The sequence below is a fragment of the Molothrus aeneus genome, chromosome 7, assembly GCF_037042795.1.
Source record: "Molothrus aeneus isolate 106 chromosome 7, BPBGC_Maene_1.0, whole genome shotgun sequence".
Lineage (NCBI taxonomy): Eukaryota > Metazoa > Chordata > Aves > Passeriformes > Icteridae > Molothrus > Molothrus aeneus.
Window position 1 is genome coordinate 21,921,749 of NC_089652.1, and position 20,065 is coordinate 21,941,813.

Below are 20,065 nucleotides of genomic sequence, written 5' to 3' on the forward strand. Positions count from 1 at the left end.
AATTATAACTTAAATACATTTGCATCTCTTTCAGAGGAAATGTTTGGCACCCATTCTGCTCTGTGGTGGTCTCCAAATGGCAATTTTTTGGCATATGCATCCTTTAATGATACAGAAGTCCCTGTTATAGAGTATTCCTTTTATTCTGAAGACACCTTGCAGTATCCAAAGACCATTAAAATCCCATATCCCAAGGTCTGTGTTATTTATTAAACATGTTTGTTCTGCAGTTTCATTAAGAGAGTAGTCTCATTTAATCAGTTTCTGCTAATGAAAATATTGTCTGTCTCTCCTCAACAGCTTGCTGTGATTACTCTTTCTGAAGTCAACAGCATCTGGCAATGTTAAAGTATTTTATTATCTCCAGGGGAAAGAAAAAAGAGGGAGGAATAAAAAGTATGATTTAAGGTTTTGTTGTTTCACTATAAAATTTAGGGGTAGTGAGTAGATGTTGAGATAAAAAAATCTCTCAGGGGGCTAAGTTGGTACAAGGCATCAGGCAAGTACATTAGCTTAGTGTTGTGCATGGTATTGATAATGGAATCTTCTTCAGCTAATGTAGCATTTTCAGTTTCCTGTATTGAGAGGAAGAGGAGGAATCTGCTAAAGGAGCTCCTTTGCCCACACCTTAAGCTCTTCCAGTTTTAGCTGTGAGAGTGAAAGCTTTAGTGCAAGGAGCTCCTTGCCCCTCCTCTCCACATGACTTTATGCCCACTGCTCATGGCGCAGTTGACACTGGGCTGAATGGGATGAGAGTCAGAGTGCAGAGTGCTCCTTCATGTGCTCCATGTGGGGAGGATTTCATATTTAATACGGGATTTACCTTTTATTTGATGTTATACAGGATTTTGATTTATCTAAGCAATGCACTTAAGACATAAAGCAAGTACAAATTACACTTAGAGTACAACAATTGCACTACCCTGCTGAGTGTCAATACAAGCATGTTCTCATAGCTGGCCTCCATAATACATTCACCATCACACTGCTGGGCATCTCCATTGCTGGGAAGGAATAGATGGGTTGAAATCATCTCAAGTCCATCATTTTAGTTCTTTCTGTTCACCCCTGGTATTTTATACTCTGTGTTGGTTTAAGGCATCGGCATGCCCTGCCTGCCTCAATCCATGATGATCTGGCCCTCCCAGGAAGTTATTCTCAGTTTTGATTAATGGAGTAGGACAGATGATACAGCCAGTTATTGCTTATCTGGTACAGCTGTCTGCTGGAGAAATTGCAGTCTTTATGCCAAGCTCAGCTTTCTCAGCAGCAGCCATGGTCACTCCCTACCCTTCCCAAAGGTCCTGGAGCATGTGGCCTGTGCCCTTGGAGCCTCCCCCAGAAGGGTCACTGACAGCTGCAGTCCTGAGCATCGCCCCTGAGAAGAGACAAAGGTGTAGAATGAATTGCCAATCTAAATTACACATTTTATTACAAACCCCTTTTGTTTGGAATATTGCTGACTTCTGGAGGTGGATCAAGTTTAGCTACCTAGCTGTCACCACGAGGACTTGGCTGGGTAACCACAAGAGAAGCAGCCCTTGCTGACAGAGTTCTTTTGCTGTCAGCAGCATTACACCAGAGATAGTGCAGTGCGTGCTGCAGTCACAGATTTGGTTGTGGTACAGGCAGCTGTGACATGATTAGTTCATGTAAGGTGCTGCTTCCCTGTGTGTTAGCAATGGATTTGATTCTCTCTAGGTACTGTGTGTGGTATGTTGGATGAGATCTGGTCAAATACAGCAAGCCCTGTGATTGTTTCTAAATGTAGTAGTCCTTCTTATCTCGAAACTCATAACTAACACTTCTGTGTAAAAAATACAAAGGATAATTTATGTACCAGTCATAAAACTGCATTTAGGAACTTGTCTTCTCACATGTTTGCAGTTGGTTGGTTTTGCTTTTCTGTCTGTAGTGACTTATTCATCTATAATTTCAAACGCTTCACAAAGAATATTTCTCTTCAAAAATACAATGAAAAATTTTATTTTTAGGCAGGAGCTACAAATCCAACTGTACAGTTCTTTATTGTGGATACCACATTACTTCCAGCTTTCAAGACTGTTGAAATTTTTCCACCTGCAGAAATAGAATCAAGGTGAGAAATTTAGGTTAAATATTTGATATTTGATTGTTTCTTTTGATGGGAGAGGAGGAGCTTTTATATGTGACCTCCCTGTATTCAGTGTATATGGCAGTTTTTCCATTTAATGTGGCTCTGGTAGCAACAAGATTTACCAGAGAAAATCTGCACAGAGATTATCCTCCTAGTGATTATATATAGATGGCATATTCCATGTATGTTATATTCAGAATGTGACAAGTTCTTGGCTCATCACATTCAGTGGAGTCTAACTATGGTGAAGTCATTTCACAGTACAACTTTAATATGAGCAAGTTTTCGTATAATCAAATTATAATATATGTATTTCTATTCACTGGAGAAAAAAAAAAACAACAAAACAAAACCTTAATGGTAAGTGAAGATTTGATTTCATTGGAAGCAGATTCCTTGCTAAGGCAAGGTATCATGGTTGTCTTCAGATTTTAATGTCTTCAGATTTATACTTAAAATGTTTGTTTTCTTTGGGAAGATGGTGAAAATCAGCACCTCTCAGAGTAAATGGAAAATTGTATTCCTCAAAATGCCACTGGAAATGCACAACATGATATAAATGTATTTTGTAAAGAGCAGCTACATCAATTTAAAGTGCATGCTCACAATTTGCTATCCCAAATCTTGGGGTTTGTTTTTTTTTCTTTTTAACAGTATTGTGGAAATGTTTTAGAGGTTTGCACTTACAAACATTATGGGTATGAAAGCACAGGTTTTACTGATAAACCAGAAAAAAAACCAAAGGTCTGTTAGCTTATGCATAAAACCAGCATTTTATACGTGGGGGCCTATAACTGGAAAATCAGTACTCTTCTGTTTCAACCTCACCACAGTGTAACATCCATGTGTTAACAGAGATGCAAGTTCTTATGAATATGTTGTTCTTTATCCTTCCCTTACAGTCACACTGCCATAGCTGCATGTTAGATAGCTGTCGTGCCTTGTTTTCCTCTAGAATTCCAGTGCCTCAGAATTAAAAGCCCTTTACATTTTGCTCAGTACTGATTAAGATCTTTGCTGTCTTAGAGGGTTTCTTTAATTTTTGTTAATACCTTATGGAAGTTGATGGGAGGAGAATAACCATCAGCTACCTTCCAGCCTCGCACCCATCTGGCTAACAGAGGTGTGAGTTACATGGAGTCCATCCATTTTAAAATTGGTTTGCCACTCTGTTAGTCAGGATTAATACAGATATAAATTTTGAATTATGAGTTCAAGGATCAAAATTCACTCCTCCTCCCAGTGGCTGATCCAAATAATGGTCAAGTCTCACCATATGTGTCCTGCAAAAGCTGAGGTGGCCAGAACAAGTCTTGGGGAACTTTGCAAGAGCAAAGTACACAGGTAGGAAAAGGTGAGCAATTTGCAGTGTTGCTGTTGGGTGGAGTTTTTTCTGGAAGCACAAAATATTGAATATTTACGTTGTATTTATATGTTCACCACTGTATGACAGGAAAGGTTAGTTTTTGTGATGGAAAATTCTATTTTCACTTCCACAGAGCTAAATTTTGAGCAAAACTGGGTATCAGTTGGTGGCATACCTCACTCCACCTGCCTGGCTGGGGATGTTGAAGGGCAGTGCCTCAGCAAATGGTTGCCTGCTACAGCACTATCCAGAGCTTGGATGAGCATCAGTTTTACCCCTACATATGAAGGGGGCACAGCTCATTTATTTTGCAGAGCAAGAGTTTTATTTGTCAAGAAAAACTGCCAGAATCTGGAATGGCAGTGCTTTGCCATGTGATGGTACTTGAAACCTGACACTGCTTGAATGACCAGCATGAAATCCATCCAGCATTTAAACACTGGTTTTGGCACCATGGATACAGGGGGTTCCTGTTGGCCAGCAGGAGGATGAAGGGAATGGATCCTTCTTGTCTGAAATTATCTACCCTAGAATAAGCTGACTTCTAAGCAGAATAGTTGCAGAGTATCCCTTTTCAACAACAAATGAGGAAGGGCAGTGCAAAACTACTGTACTTTATACTTGAGTTAATTGCAGCTTAGTTAACCTTTTGTGTGTTGAGTACTGAAGGTGCATTCCTACTCTCACAGGGGAGAGATGGTTCTTGTAATAGCTCGATAAATGATACTTGTTCTGTTTGTTTTCCTTGTAATGTTCATCTTGTCTGATTAATGATTTATAGTCACCAGAATTGTTAACGACTCTCACTTTGAAGGGGTGATAAGTGTGGGACTAATTCCCCTTATATAAAACAAGGGAAACCACTATTATAGGTACAGGAAGAATGATGGTTTTTTGGTTTTTTTTTTCACCAACAAGCTCCTGCAGACTCAATGGCAGTAGCGATTAAATGACCTGCTGACATCCCAGTCAAATATAAATGCAGAAATAGACCTTTTACAAGCATGAATTTGAAACTATAATGTAGAAATAAATCTGAAGGGTTTTGATACCCAGCTGACATATTTTTAATCCATCCACACTAATTGTAGTGTTTCCTTCCCCAAACTGCAGTGATCAGAAAGATACTCTTATCACAAGACTTCCCACACATTTTTGTTAACTAACTTTGGGGGAAAAGGGAACATGAACTTGGAACTAAGTCAAATGTGCAAATTACGGTTAAAAATGTATACTTGCCTTGGAGGGGAAGTTTGTTTTATTTTAGTTCATAAGGCTTCAAGGAGATAGGAAAGATCTAAAATAAGAAAAGACAGTACATCTAACAGATCGTTATGGTAAACAAAGCCACTAAATTTTATGTGGTGCATTTTTAAAATTAATATACAGGAATATTCATGAAAATGGGGGGTTTTTTTCTGATACTTCATCCTTCATGTCAGCTGGGTGGTATTCTGAAGATGAAAGTAAAATATTCAAATAGTCATATCTGGTTTTGGTATGATCTCTCCCTCCACTGTAACTAAAGAAATAACTACTAAATTGAACAAAAGTATCTATCATTCAGAAAATAATTACAAGCAACCAACTTCAGGCAGCTAAGGATAAAATTGCTTAATCTAAGGCATATACAGCTTAATATTCAGAAGAATTTCCTCTAGATGCACACAGTACAAGATTTATGAACAGCCTGGAGTAGCTATTATTTTATGCATTAGAGAATATCTGTTAAAATTTAATTGCAGTCTTTCTGGAAGTGGGTTTGTATGAGCCATCTAATTCTTTATTGTATCTCTGAAAATAACCAAGGCATCTACTAGCAGCAAAAACAGTTGAAAAAATGGCTCAATTACATTTGCATCATTGTTTATTGTTGAAGAGTAGATTGAAATGAAAATAGCCAGATGAGTCTCATTCAGTGAATTGCTGAATGCAATTGTATGGTATGCTATTATAGAGAGGATTTTAAATATCTTATGTTGTTGCTGTTTTCAGTGATCATTATTTGAGTGTTGTAACATGGGTGACAGATGAAAGGATTTGTCTGCAGTGGCTCAGAAGAATTCAAAATTTTTCAGTCCTCACAGTCTGTGACTTTGAAAATGCTACTTGGTCGTGTCCAAAGGTAAGAGAAATTAGGTGGGAGAGTTGCAATGGTAGATGAAACTAGAAAGGAGTAGAATATATCTCTATGTTTATCTTTGTAGAAATAAAGCCTGATGTAAAATAAACATAATTGTTGTGGGATTGTTTGTTTTTCTTGTTCTTAGGAAAAACAATTTACTGAAGAAAGTACAACTGGCTGGATTGGCAGAGTGAGTATTCAATTTCTAAAACTGCTACATGCTAAATAATTCTGATAATTATGAAAATTTCATATGAGCCTGTTGCATTTTGCAGTGCCTCCTGTGTGTAGGTCCAATCCTCTCGCTTGCTGTGTTTTACATGTACAGGAAAAAATTATCTCAAATGTCGCCCCATACCTGGGGTTAAGCTTAATTTTTTTGTGGGTAGTGGGTTCTGAACTCCCAGGCTGGGCTGACAGGGCAGTGTAGCTGGAGTTCTAATCATGCCCTCTGTGACCTCTGCATCTTGTTGACAGGACAAGAGGTTCTGGCTTTAAATTGAAAGAATAGGCTCAGATTAGGTGTTAGAAAGAAATTCTTCACTGGGAGGGTGGTGAGGCACTGGAACAGGTTGTCCAGAGAAGCGTGGATACCCCATCTCTGGGAGTGTTTTAGACCAAGTTGGATGGGGTTTTGAACACCCTGGTCTAGTGGAAGGTGTCCCTTCCCATGGCAGGGGCGTTGGAACAACATGAACTTCAAGGTCCCTTCCAACCCACACCATGCTATGATTTTTTGTTCAGCTTACCAAAAGCAGAGCGCCCTTTCCAGACTCCTTTCTGCTTCTGACCTCCTTCTTTGGTAGCAGTAGGTAGGGGGAAAATGCAGGAGCCCAGATTCAGAATTCCCTTTGTTCTGGGGTGTTGCCAGCTATTCTGGTTTACCTGCTTTCTAGTCTTCCTACTACCTCCAGAAAGATCTAGGGAATAAAATGTATTTAGAAGTGTATTCTGTAACCTTTGAATTGTATTGGAATAAAGGCATTAAGGACAAAAGTAATTCTTAGTCAATCAGGTTGCAACAAACCATTCCAGGATTTAATTGGGGCTACTCATTTATTTATTTTTCCCCTGCATAAAATATCCACTGAAGAGAAGTGGGGACAAGATGAATGTAACTGGCCGGATTAAAATTTTCATGCACTTCTGCCAAACCAGCCGCTACTGTCTGGATGATGCTTTCCAAGCTGCCTCTCAGTCCTTTTGTACATGGTAGGGAGTAGGCACCTAATGAACCACACAGAAGATCTGGGGGAAGTGAAGCAGAGATGCAAAAGTTCAGATTTGGAGGGAGAAATGAGTTTCAGAGTTTTTGATGAGAACACAGAGTACACTTTCCACTCCCGCATTTTCCACACACTGATTATGCTTTAGTCACTAATTCACTTTTGAAGTCAAAAATGAAAGTTTAAAGAAATGCAAAGAGGGAGGCAACAGCAGGGATGAAATCATCCGCAGTATGAAGATGAGAGATCAACCCACCTGCTGTCAAATTTGATATGGAAAGGAAGGCCTTAACGCTGACACATTTTGCTTCTCTGCAGCAAAGGCTTCACAATTAGACAATGTGATGATCAAGCTGCAGACTTTGTAAACAGTTGTGCAAAATGAGAGGGCAAAATGCAAGTCTGTGCCACTAAACTAGGTTGTTGGTTTTTTGTTTCTTTTAAAGAGACAACCCACTTCTTAAGAGCTGTTGGAAGAAATGATAATCTCACTGTACAATTCTTGGATTTGAGAAAGAAATAGAGAGTAGGGAGGACTGAAGAGGGGATAGGATAGGTATATTGATTCCTTTTTTATTTTTTTCACCTTCTTAGGGATGATAAAATGATATTTGACTGATAAGGAATATCTTTATACATTTGCAAGATTATATATATGTGCACATACTCATGTGTAGAAAAATTTAAGTAAATTATCTATGTGTGTAGAATACAGACATATAGTCCTCTCTTTGTAATAATATTTTTGTGGGTTTTGGTGGGGAAAGCTTTTTAAGTTTTTTGTTGGTGGTTTTGGTTTGGGTTTTTTTTGGGTTTTTGGTATTTTGGTTTTTTTTTTTTTTAATAGAGATGAAATTATGTTTAAATGAAGAATGCTCAGAAAAGCCTGCATTGCTGTATAAGGCTTCCAGGTCATCAGCTGTTAGAGCTTGCCAGTTGAGTTAAAGGAAAGTCACACTTTGAAAAATAAGGGAAGAGCTAGCAAAATATTTGCCAGATTAATTTTTGCAAAAATATTGCTTGGGAACAAGGAGAGGTTATTTGGAGCACACAGTTAGAAAGACTTAATTTCTGTCATTGCTTTCTGAATGACCAGAGGCAAATCACTTCAGCTTTGTTTCACCATTTCAGGATGGGTGTAACATCTCCGAGGCAGTTACATTGTGTCAGTTGCCTAATTAGCATTTAGATCCTTTGGGCATTTGTCACAGAAATAAGTTTTATTTCATTCAGCTCAATTTCATTCCTCTCCTTTTTTCTACCATATGTAGCACATTCAAATGGCAATCAATAGAAGAAATGGATTCATTTCTGTCACTCTCAATTGATAAATGGATCATTACTTCATGAAAATATTATTCCAGTTTGAATTCTCTGTCATTCTGTAATCACCTACTTGCTAGCAAAATTTCCTCTTGGAAAGCAGCTTGTGTTTTTTTGAATAGAGCAGGACATTTTTCACTGTTAAGCTAAAAAAAAAATTGAGTTCAAAGAATTTGTTCACAAGTATGTGTTTTAAAATGGGAAATTCGAGAAAAACATGAATTTGCAAAATTTGCATTTTTATAGGTTACAGCTGCATTGGATTAAATAAAAGAGTGCTTTTGAAAGTAGATGCACATATTTTTCCTAAAATTGTAGAAAACTAAGACCACCAAAAGTACTTCAAATTCTGGGTGGGGGAGAGGGAGTTGGGGGGCTGTGGATCACTGCCAGGACTAATACTTAGGAATTTCTGCTGCTTAAGGAGCAGGAAAATATTTCAAGCGTGTTTATTTTAAGAGTGATGGCTTTGGTTCTACCTACTAAGTCAGAAGGCAAAAATGTTTGCAGTACATTCATTGATGCCTTGTTGTAAGCATTGAGAGTCCTGGTTAGAGATATTAAAACCTAAATTTATCGCCTAGGATCTGGAGTTTTGTTTTTTGCTTTAATAGACATCTCTCTTATGTTCAAGTTTCAGCCATCTGTCCCTCACTTTGCACCCGACAAGGCTTCCTACTACAAAGTCTTCAGCGACACAGCAGGTTACAAGCACATCCATTACATAAATGGCTCACAGGTGAGGAATTTTGTCTAGGACAGTCACTGCTGGCTTGTGCTTCTCCTGGTGATCCAGGAGTCTCATGTCCTACTTCTTGACTTGCCTTTTCCCCTGCTCCAGGTTCCAGTAGCTATTACTTCAGGAAATTGGGAAGTAATCAGCATAGAAGCTGTAACTGATCAATTTTTGTAAGTATCTGTAAATAAGGTACCTCTTCCCTAAGGACTGGTAACAAGGGTCTAAACAAGCATGGAGAGAAAAGAGGGAGAAGGCTTTTAACTTATTAAAAATCTGATTTAAATATGTCAGATAAATTTTTTAATTATACTGTGATTATTTTACTAAAACCAGTATGTTTTGCTTTTATAGATACTACATCAGTAATGAAAATAATGAAATGCCAGGAGGAAGAAATCTTTATAAGTAAGAAATTGTTTTTTCTGCAGCATGAGTAAAATTTTTGTTAATGAAAAAGAGAAACTTTAAGGAAAAATCACTGAAAACTTAAAGATTCGTATGTTCAGCCTAATGTGGGGTCATCTTTAAGATATTTAATGAAAATCAATGTAAGAGTATAAACTGCAAAAATAATGGAAATATTTTTCTATAAATTCAGTTAATAAAGGGAAATTGTGAAAAAAACAACCAATCCTCAAGCAAAAAAAACTAAAGAGAACCTTCATGCTTTTTTTCCTATTACTATAATTTCAGTATTAATTGAACTCAAAAGCTGAAACTCTGTTTTCTCTAGTTTTTGAATCAGTTTCTATCACTTCCAAATTTTACCTTTTTTATTCAGCCATCTTACTTAAAAAGCATATACTGCTTTAGCATAGCTTAAAAAAATATCTCTGAGATAAAGCTCATTTACTTTGCAGAGTGCTCTTGGAAAGCAGTCCAAAATTGCCTAAATGTGTTAGCTGTAATCTGGATGAAAAAAGATGCCAGTATTATTCTGTGTCCTTCAGCAAAGACACACAGTATTATCAGCTAAATTGTCTCGGTGAGTATATCCCGAATTAATTGACATAAACATGACTCACTGATTAGCTGGGTGGTGAAGTTCACTTCGTCAGGATCTTGATATGTACTGTGTAACAATGATATGTGTTGATAACATTGGATAAATGTATTGGCAGTGGAAAAACATACTGCCTCCTAGGCTCAAAAGTACCTTGACAAAAAGGGATAAAACTGGGATAAAACTTGTTAGTTCTATCTGTCAGTGGACCTGAAAGAGCTGCAAAACACTCCTGTCCACTGTGCATCTCCTCGAGAGATGTATGGGGAGCTCTGCCTGCAGGAGGAATTTGGAGGCTTTGAAAGTGTGACAAGCAACAGACTGGGTAAAGAGCAGTGCTTTATGTATGAGAATAAAATTAAGATAGTGCTGGTCAAGAAGAAAATCCAAGTAACGTAATCATAGGGTAAGCAGGTGGACTGTAGTCTGTCTGTGACCTCTAAGTGCTCCTGCCACATAGTACAAGGGTTAAATTAATTGACAGCTGAGAAAAATAAAATTGTCTCCAAAATGTCTTTAAATTTAAATGTATGCTGTTTTTAACATGCCAAGATCTTCCTTAATCCATGGGCTAGGAGGACAGACAGCAGACAGAATTTTCTGTCAGATTGTAAAAGTGGTTGAAGACAGCTGCTGTGGTCCCCGTGACAAAGCTTCCTGATGGCCAAACCATTCTCCACAACCAAGGCATGGGCTTCGCTAAAGAGGGGAAATTCTGTTCTTCAGTACCTCACAGTCATGTGGCTCATCTCTGAGACAGCCTAAACATTCTGTGGGATCCTGTGGCTTGAATTTGGGCCCTGCTAACCTAAAATTTAGCTTGAGCAGACTTGAACAAGTTCTGAGCTTTTATGATTCACCCGTTTCCAATTACTTTACGAGGGCTGTGTTTCAAGCCAGCATGCAAACATGAAGGTTTTGTGCCCTGTTAACAGGTCCTGGCCTGCCCATGTCTACCCTGCACAGAAGCACTGATGATGAAGGTATGGGATTGTCTTTAATTTATATTATGCCAGAAAATTGCACTGTGAATTTATTATCATTTTCTTCTCATTGCCTAGTATAATAATAAAAATGTCAGTTATAAAGGGTAAATTTAATTTCAAATAATTACCAGAAGAATAAATTATATAGCTTGATATATATTTATTCAGAGTGTATTTAACATTATTTTACACAGGGCTAGAATACAGTAAGTAGTGTATGACCTATTTACTGAATAATTGTTTGGTTTTTCTGAAACAATATTTAGGTGGAAAACAGGGGAAAAAGAACTGAAGGAAAACTATATTGTAATCGTTGAATCTGTGAGGAAAAACAAAAACTGCAGTAAACTAAAACTGCAATTTAAATTGCCATCATCTCAGGTTTAATATTTAAAGTGGTGCATTTGAAAAAATCTGTTTAGTCTTTGAATCTTATTTACTCTGTTATTTAGTCCTCAGATGCTTGGAAAAGAACACTGAACTGGAAAATTCATTGAAAGATATTCAGATGCCTTCAAAAAAATTTGGCTCCCTTAGTATAGGTGGATACAGTAAGTTCAAAAATGTCTTTTACCTTTCCCCCTCCCCCACCCCACCCCCTTTTTACCAAGTGATTCAAGGTCTTCTGCTGTGGAGCATGACATGACATGACAGGACAGATGGGTGTAATGGGAATTCTTGCAGTTATTCAGAACTTAGAGGCAAGGTGATTTTTTTTTTTTGGAGATTTCCAAATATTCTCAGTAATTTTCTAAAATTCCAAAATGTTCTTATCTAAAATGTGCTTTTTCCATAGTGTGGTATCTTCATGTTTTCACGATGAAGTGGCTTAACTCCTTTTTCCTTTATAATAAACTAGAAACCAGAAGTCTCTAACAGTGCAATAAATAAATAAGAGAAATGAGGTTGGGGCACAAACCCAAAGCTTTTTAATGTTGTTGAATTTAAATTACATTATAAAATCAAGTAGGCCTTTTTGATTTACAGGTGCAATTCCCCTTGGTTTGTGTTAGCAGGTTGGGAGAGTGGAGAAGTTCAGTTACTATGAAAAAGCAGACGCAGTCTAAATGAAAAAATCTTGAAAAAACATTTAAGCAACATTTAAACTCTATCACCTTTGACACTGTGTGTGGGGGTTGAATAGGTTGAATAGATTTGGATTGAATAATCGTTCTTGAAAGCACATTCATGCTCTGAGACTGCATAAACCTTGGTACAGACCGGAACAAAATGCTAGAAAATGAACTGTTAATGCCTTGTGAGTGGTGCCCCTCAGAATTAGGGTAGAGAAGTGTTCGTGGTGTGCTCTTAGGCTGAGCAACATCAAGGAGCCCAGCAGCGGGAGGCCTGGTACCTGTCTAAACTGTACTTGCTCCAGCCTTTGCTACTAGCTTTTCTCTTCATGACAAACTTCCTCTTGATAAAATGAGCAGTGATTCTTAATGGAATTCCATTTTATGAACTGTATTGAGTCGGGTCAGTCATTGCTAACTGTTCTTTTTGATGCCTCCCTTCTTTCACTGTTACCTTATTTATATAATAACTCTCTTTATCTTTGTGTTTTCTGTCTTTTATTTCTGTCACGTTTTTACTAGGGCTAAAGATGAAATCTTCCAGGCAAGATGGAGATTTAAAGATGTTCTTCATGCTATCAGTTGTATATTCATTATTTTTTTATTCCTCTTTGTTCTTACTACTTCATGTCTTCAGGGTAAAAGCTTTTGGGTAAGGGGAATCTATTTTTAATATCAAAAATAGGAGAAGCAAATCCAGTTATGTAGTCCTACTTAAAACTTCAAGTCTGCTCACAAATCCATGTAGGTTATTAGAGTGAGTATATCTGTGACTATAGAGTATGCAAAAGTTAAAATTAGTATTTCAATGTGTTCCATTTAGATTGTTTATGTTTCAGTGTTCTGATGCCTTGCATATTTGTATCTGGGCAAGTTTCTGTAAGATTTGCATTCTGACTATTACTGCAGTGCAGTCCGTCAGCATTGCAGCATCAGTTCACTTAAAATTCATGAGTGAACAATTGAGTCATTCAGTTTGCAAAACTTACAGGGTGTGCCTTTAAAATGTTCAGCTCACAGCCAGCTTGGGTAGGACGAATAAAATGAATGGAACTGGAATCAATATTGCTTCAAAAATAATAGATACTTGGATATGTTTCTGGGATGCTTTACAAACTGTCAAGCAAAGTCTATCTGGCAGGTTCAAAATAATATAGAATTTCTTTCCTCTGCTGGGAGAGAAATTTTATTTTTGAACCTGTGTTAGATTTACTACTGTAGAGACATAACAAGTTTCACATGTAAGCTTAGAATAATGTCATGAGACGGCATGTTGATTCCCCAGATTTTATTACTTTCTGCTAGTTTAGCTGTAAAACATTTTTTAAAATGAATAGCTAGGAACTTCTACATGTGTATATTAGGACAGTCCACTTGAAACTGCTCTATAATTTTTAGGGGGTGGCTCAAATGTTCTCTTGCATGAATTGTAATGCATGTCAAGTAATTTCACTGGAGAGCTGACCTAAGTCAAAACTCTTTTCGCTTTTAGACCTGTGGTACCAAATGATTCTGCCTCCCCATTTTGATGAATCAAAGAAGCATCCTTTGCTCCTTGATGTGTAAGTTTTCAACCACATGGCAGTGTTGTGTTAATAATCACTTTCATCTACTTCAAATGTTCTTAATAAGGAAACACAAAACTGGAATGTTTTCTAATTACTTCTTGAAGTACTTTTAAGGTGGAATGGAAAATAGGGGTTTATCCCAGTTCATGGTGGATTCCTGTGCCCTAAGATGATGTAATGTTTAATGAGCACAGCTCTGGCACTGGCACTGAGGCAGATATGTGACTTAACAGCCAGGATGTTCATGTTAGCTTACCTCCTCCTCTGCTCATGATGTTCCTTAGGAGTAATCTTTGATGAAATCACAATGCAGAATGAAACCTTGAATAAGTCTTGTATTCTAAAGCTGAAGTAGTGTGTGTGACATTGGATGTTTTCTTTAACTGTCAGTCAATGTTGACAAACATCATCCTGTGGTCAGGATTGCATTTGCTGTGTATTTTTTTTCATAAATACAAGCCCATGGGCATGTGCTGATTGGTCTGGTCTTCCTCAGGCACTTCTGTTCATCCTGGTATGTTTTCTTCTAAATGTGAACTACTGAATTTTAGGTATGCATTAAAAGAAAAATGTTAAGTTACTCCTTTTTTACAAAAAGGTGCTCTATAAGGAAAGTGGCTGTTAGTTGTTAGATACATCTTTATATAATGCAATTTGGTAGCACTTTTTGATGTGCCACTGAACGTTGAACATTTTAATAAACAGCCAGTGCTCTTGGCTTCTTAAGGCTTGTTTTGATTATGATACTATTTTTATTGACTTACCTTGATGTTTGTCAGGATCACATCTGGTTCACGGTGATCTTAATATCAGAAATTACTTTGGTATTATATGGATCCATAGTTTGAATTAAATTCCCAGTGGTTTTTTTCTGTGCTTTTAAGACTGATTAAAGTGGGCTATAGAGCCATATGAGCCATTCTTCTGTTTCTTACAGTGTTGAGCAATGGCTAGAGAACTTCACTGCACAGAGTTTTACCATCAAGACACTCAGAGTATGATTTCATAATGATCAAGTGCTTCTGAAATATTTTCAAGTAAAAAGTTACAATTATAGTTTTGCTTCCTTTTTCTCAGCCTGCGTAAGAAATAGTTCAGACTGATGAGACATAGAAAATGGTACTTTTCATTTTTCCAGTTGAAGGCTATTCATTGATTTCAGACTTAAACCAAATAAATCATGGGTGAGTGGAACAGAAATAGAGAACATCACTTTGAAACTCAGGTGACTAGATATGCCAAAACAGAAGAAAACTTGGCTTGGATTTCTGATTAGCTGCCTTAAGTCAAAATAATGAAGGTTTCTTATTACAGCAGAAAGAATTAAAACAAAAAAAACAACAACAAAAAACAAAAACAAAACAAAAAAAAAATCCTGCTTTCTTGATTAACAGCTGAAGTTTCAAAAAAGTATATTGCTTTTAGTGGCACCTTGAAGTCAGTCAGTGATGCTTTCCTTGTTTCCTCAGTTTAATTTGAAAGTTTATCCTGTTTTAAAGGCCAAAATTGTCAGCACAAATTATATTTCAAATGCTTGATGTGAGAATATGTGGAGAATAAATGCCTGGATTTTGTGGCATTTTTCCCCTAGGTATGCAGGACCCTGCAGTCAGAAAGTAGACCAAGCCTTCCGGCTCAGCTGGGCCACGTACCTGGCGAGCACGGAGCGCGTCATCGTGGCCAGCTTCGACGGCAGGGGCAGCGGCTACCAGGGCGACCGGATCATGCACGCCATAAACAGGAGGCTGGGAACATATGAAGTGGAAGATCAGATAGAAGCAGCCAGGTGAGCCACAGGGAAAGGTCAACACCTGCTCCCTCTTTTATGTTCTTATTGTGTAAGGGGGAAGAATAGCTGAAGGTTTTTTCAAATCGTCATCTTGAAAATATTGGCAAAAAATAACTGCATTCTGCTTAATTTTGTACACTGAAGTGTGTCATTTATATGCCAACCATCATTTTATGTTTAAAAAGAGAGGAGAGTTAATGCTGTAATACCACTTAACCATATCTCTGATTTTATGGAGATGAAATGTGTCATACTGTAGAAGAACACGCTACCAAGGAATTTGGAGATGGAAGTTTTACTTCAAGCATTTGCAAGTTTCTGTTGTCACAGAATTATGAGAAATACTCAGCATTCAAACCGTAGTTCACATTTGTCACTTGGTTTATGCTTGTAGAACTTCACTAAAACAAACAATCCCAGTATAGATCTCTCAGAATTGCAATGAAATTTGATCTTACAGGGTTTTTTATGTGGGATTTTAAAATGTTAAGGAGTTTAAACAATTTAACAATCTTTTTTTTTTTTTAAATTTTTTTTTATGCTGACTATTTATTTCCATGCTGACTATGGTGACATGCTGACTATGTATTTCCATGTGTTGGTCTGTTCCTTACTTCTGCAATTTGATTTTAGTGCATCTTTAAAAAAAAAAAAAACAACGCAGATAGTGAAATCTGACCTAATACAATACAAATGTCAGTGATTATGGATTGAGAGGTTTCAGAGTGTCATATGTACAGATGTTTTTTTAAATTAAATTAAATTTTTCTAAATTTCCTAAAGACACTCGTGCCTGAATTATCATATGTTTTCATGTGCTGTCACTATGATGAAGTGGGAAATATACAATAGAAAGAGGAAGACTTGATGGGAAATAGGCACATCTGTAGAATGGCAAATATTTGCTGTCTGTTAAGTGTTTAATTATTCTGTTTGCTTTCAGAAAATTTTCTGAAATGAGCTTTGTGGATAAGAACAGAATAGCTATTTGGGGTTGGGTAAGTACTCAAAAAATTTTGGCTGGAGTAGTATTTAATTTAATAACTATTTATTGTGGTGTCATGTGCATGAAATCCTGTAGTGCTTCATGTGAGGCACCTCTGGAGTCACAGCACAATCCAGTACTTGAGCTGATAAGTTCATCTAAAAGTGTGTTTATACATTACCCTTTTGCAATCACTCGGGAGCCTTTGTAAGAGAAATTAGGACTACTAGAGGGATTAAAAACCAATTTAAACAGATGCTGCCAAGTTCCTGTGTACAGTATGAACCTATAAAAAGAAAAAAAATCCGAGTATGTATTCAACAACATTTCTTCAGTTGGATGACTGATTTTAAAAAAGATGTGAAATTACACTCGAGCCAGCTGTGTGGGATGGTTATCGTGGTATTTGCAACCACAGGCCAGATTTCTCTAACTTGATGCATCTTTAAAACCTGGCACAGTAGATGGAAATATTTAATAGTTTAATAGCATGCACCCTCAGCTACAAAGCTAAATGTGTACATAGTGTTAGTGATTGCAGTGCTGAATTAAATTGTTAACTGAAACTTGGGCACTGCAGGTGACAGGCACAAATGAATAAATTGCTTGATGGCAATCTGGTGTCTTTAATTGCTTTTCTTCTGGGGGTAAACATCTCTGTTCTATGAAATCACATGTAATGGTATTAACTGTAGTGAAAGGAAAATTCTTTCTGCAGAAATTGATTATTTGATGCGATCCCATTTCAAGTCCTTATGATCCTCAGGATGAATAGTAGAAGAATATTCCTCTTTGGAACTATGTTGGGTTATGGATCCTGGACATTGAACCTGTTGGCAAACAGATTTTCTTTATATCTTGAGTTTTTAGATTGTCAGCCTTTCATTGTCAGCCTTTCACTATGTGCATGAATTTTGTTTGCCATAGATTCAGCAGTAATACCTTTACTGTGGCACCAGGTTAGGCATTTATACAGTGTTTAATCACTAAGTGTATGCATTACTTTGCTTATCTCATTGGAAGGACCTAGGAATTGAAATTGGAGCAAACATTTAAGGACTTTGAAATAAGATGCAATTCCCTTTGCCTGTAATCTGGTTTTAAGACAGGAATGAGATTCAAAAATAGCTCTTGTTTTTGAATGTGGGTGGGCACATTTTCCTAAATAACCCATTCAAACTCTTGTGAGGGCAGTCATTTGGGCGGTTGGTGACAGTGTTTAGGTATCTTGCTGCCTGGATGCTCAAGTGTGTCAGATATTTACTCAGTGTATCAGGCTAGACTGTGAGTAAATTTTCTGTGTATAGCAAAGAGTGTGTTGTTGCACAGTTCCTCCCACAGACTCAGCAGATCCTACACTCTCCAGTCACAATCTTGCTCCTGACACTTTGGAGGAGAGTTAGGGAGCGAGTTACCATGGGCCTGCTCCAAGGGAGCGGGAAATTTTTGGACGCCCTGTTGCAACTACTCATCGGAGCAGACTGTGGGCCAGAGCTCTGCTTCCACCCACTCCCCCAGCACGGGAAGGGACACAGCGGTTCAGCAGTGTCTCGTTTCCTGTCTTTTGCTGCTGCCTACAGTGCTACCAAGCACAGTCATCCCCAGCTGAGTCACAGTTCGGCAGCGTTTGCGCCCTTGTTCCCCATCAGGCTCTCATTCATCAGTGCCACAGCTGCCATGCGCTGTTTGGTGCCTGTTTCCCCGACCGAGCAGGCTGGCTGAGATCTGACCCAAATTCAGCATGGAGTTCATTAATATGAAAAACGCTGATCCTATAAATGCCTGATGAACTGTGTAGCAGATGGGCCCCATCCTTTCCCTTCTGATTAAAATAACAGCAATGTTTTCTTCTCAGTCTTATGGGGGATATGCGACCTCCATGGTGCTTGGCTCTGGGAGCGGCGTGTTCAAGTGTGGAATAGCGGTTGCCCCCGTGTCACGCTGGCAATATTATGGTATGTGAGGGCTTCCTCGTTACAAGGATTCCCATATGTCTTCCAGTGCACACGCTGCAAAGTGTGGGTTCATAGCACAGAACTTTGGATTATCTACTAGATGCCATGTAAATGCCACTTAGTCTGTTTTTATGAGCTCGTGGCCACTGCATTTTGAAAATAAACCAATTTGCTAAATATTATTTCCCATTTTGAAAAGTCAGATCCATAACTTCGGGTAATCTCTTTAACCATTAATGAAGGCTAAATCATTGTAATATTGGTAGTACTGCTGTAATGTATCTGCATTTCCTTTGATGACATACAGTACTGTGTGTCAGAAATCCATTGCAGTTAAACTTTTGTGTCTTCAAAATGAAACTTCACTTATAAGAATGAACTGTGAGGATTAACTTTGAACTTGCATTGTAATTTGCTCTCTAAAAGTACCAGAATAGGATTTGAATTGCCTTAGGTTGGTTGGTCAGGGGTTTTTTTAGCATGTAAAATTTGGATTTTATAATTCTAATTCATCTTGAGAATAGCTTGATGTGAGAAAAACCTGATCAAGTGGACAAGTGTCTACATGTTTCAAACCTTTAGAGCATAAGGTTTAAGTAGTTGCATGAGGCTAGAAATGGGCTAGTTATAGGGGCCCTCCGCCCAGATTAAAAAAACTATATGAAGTTGTGAATCGGTGCTGGTACAATCTGAACACATTTTAACATTTTCCTCATTTTTATTTGTCCAAAAACATTCAAGGGAAAGCTTTCCCTGGCAAACCTCTGCTAAAGAAGGCATAATTTATCATTCTGCAACTAGCACAGAGGCTGTATAATGCTAATTCAGCAGATCAGATCATGCTGCCAGGCAGTAACAGTAGTCTGTAGGGGACATAGCGACGTCTTCATAATATTTTGGACATGAATATTACAGTATGACCAGATATATTTTTTTGATGATCTAGATCTCTAAAATTCCACTTTTACCTAGTTAAATGAAGGATTATGGAGGCATATTCAGCATAAAAAAACTCTAGTGCAACAACTCTGATGAGAAGTCAAATGGACATTAGAATACGGCAGCAGAGCATTCATTTGTATGGTTTAAAACAAAGCTGCAAATCTGCAAATGGTAAAATGGCAAAGATACTTTTTTTTCATTTAAGCTGAATCCTAATATACTACTATATTGTCATAGTATAGATTTTTGGTAGTAAACATTTAGATAAAATAAATAAGATTTTTTTTCAGATGCTAGTTATTTACTGTAACATCTTCAGTCATTTTTTTAGGATTACTGAAAGAATAACAATAAGGAAACACTGACACAAAGTGCTATATTAATATTCAGCATTCAGGTGTCCATGGCAACAAGAAGATTAACTATTCTGAATAACGATGGTTACCTACATCCTTCATTGTGGAAAACCTGATTTCCAGTATGCATTGTTACTGCTTGTATTAATGGGTAAAATTGATGGTAGACAGACTGAAAATTAAGTAGCAGATTCTAATTTTGGGATTTTTTAAATTTCAGATTCAATATACACAGAGCGATACATGGGCCTTCCTACAGAAAATGATAATCTGAAGAACTATAATGTAAGAAAGAGATCACTTTTTTGTGTGTTGTTTCATTTCTAAACTGGTATATTGTTCTTTAAACAGTTTAGTTCTTTCCCTGTGGGGAGAAATAAGTTTTTTTCTTCTTTCCTGCTAGAACTGTTGCATTGTGCTGTTAGAGGCTGTAGTCTCATGTGCTTGAATTTGCACAAGGCAGCTTCCTCTTGGTGAATGGTGTGGGGTTTCTGTTGTTTGTTTGGTCTGTTG

At 37.5% G+C, this 20,065-nt stretch overlaps 1 protein-coding gene across 1 annotated transcript in view; it reads left to right on the forward strand.

Annotated features, from left to right (window-relative positions):
* Window positions 1–20,065, forward strand: part of DPP4 (dipeptidyl peptidase 4) — a 40,418-nt gene that overhangs the window by 12,900 nt on the left and 7,453 nt on the right. The window contains exons 9-23 of the mRNA XM_066554080.1: window positions 35–195; window positions 1,995–2,098; window positions 5,478–5,607; window positions 5,753–5,797; window positions 8,791–8,895; window positions 8,998–9,065; window positions 9,247–9,300; window positions 9,756–9,880; window positions 10,834–10,881; window positions 11,337–11,435; window positions 13,450–13,519; window positions 15,117–15,311; window positions 16,258–16,312; window positions 18,155–18,254; window positions 19,773–19,837. Coding sequence (XP_066410177.1) covers window positions 35–195; window positions 1,995–2,098; window positions 5,478–5,607; window positions 5,753–5,797; window positions 8,791–8,895; window positions 8,998–9,065; window positions 9,247–9,300; window positions 9,756–9,880; window positions 10,834–10,881; window positions 11,337–11,435; window positions 13,450–13,519; window positions 15,117–15,311; window positions 16,258–16,312; window positions 18,155–18,254; window positions 19,773–19,837 — 1,424 coding nt within the window. The remainder of the gene's footprint in view (window positions 1–34; window positions 196–1,994; window positions 2,099–5,477; window positions 5,608–5,752; window positions 5,798–8,790; window positions 8,896–8,997; window positions 9,066–9,246; window positions 9,301–9,755; window positions 9,881–10,833; window positions 10,882–11,336; window positions 11,436–13,449; window positions 13,520–15,116; window positions 15,312–16,257; window positions 16,313–18,154; window positions 18,255–19,772; window positions 19,838–20,065) is intronic.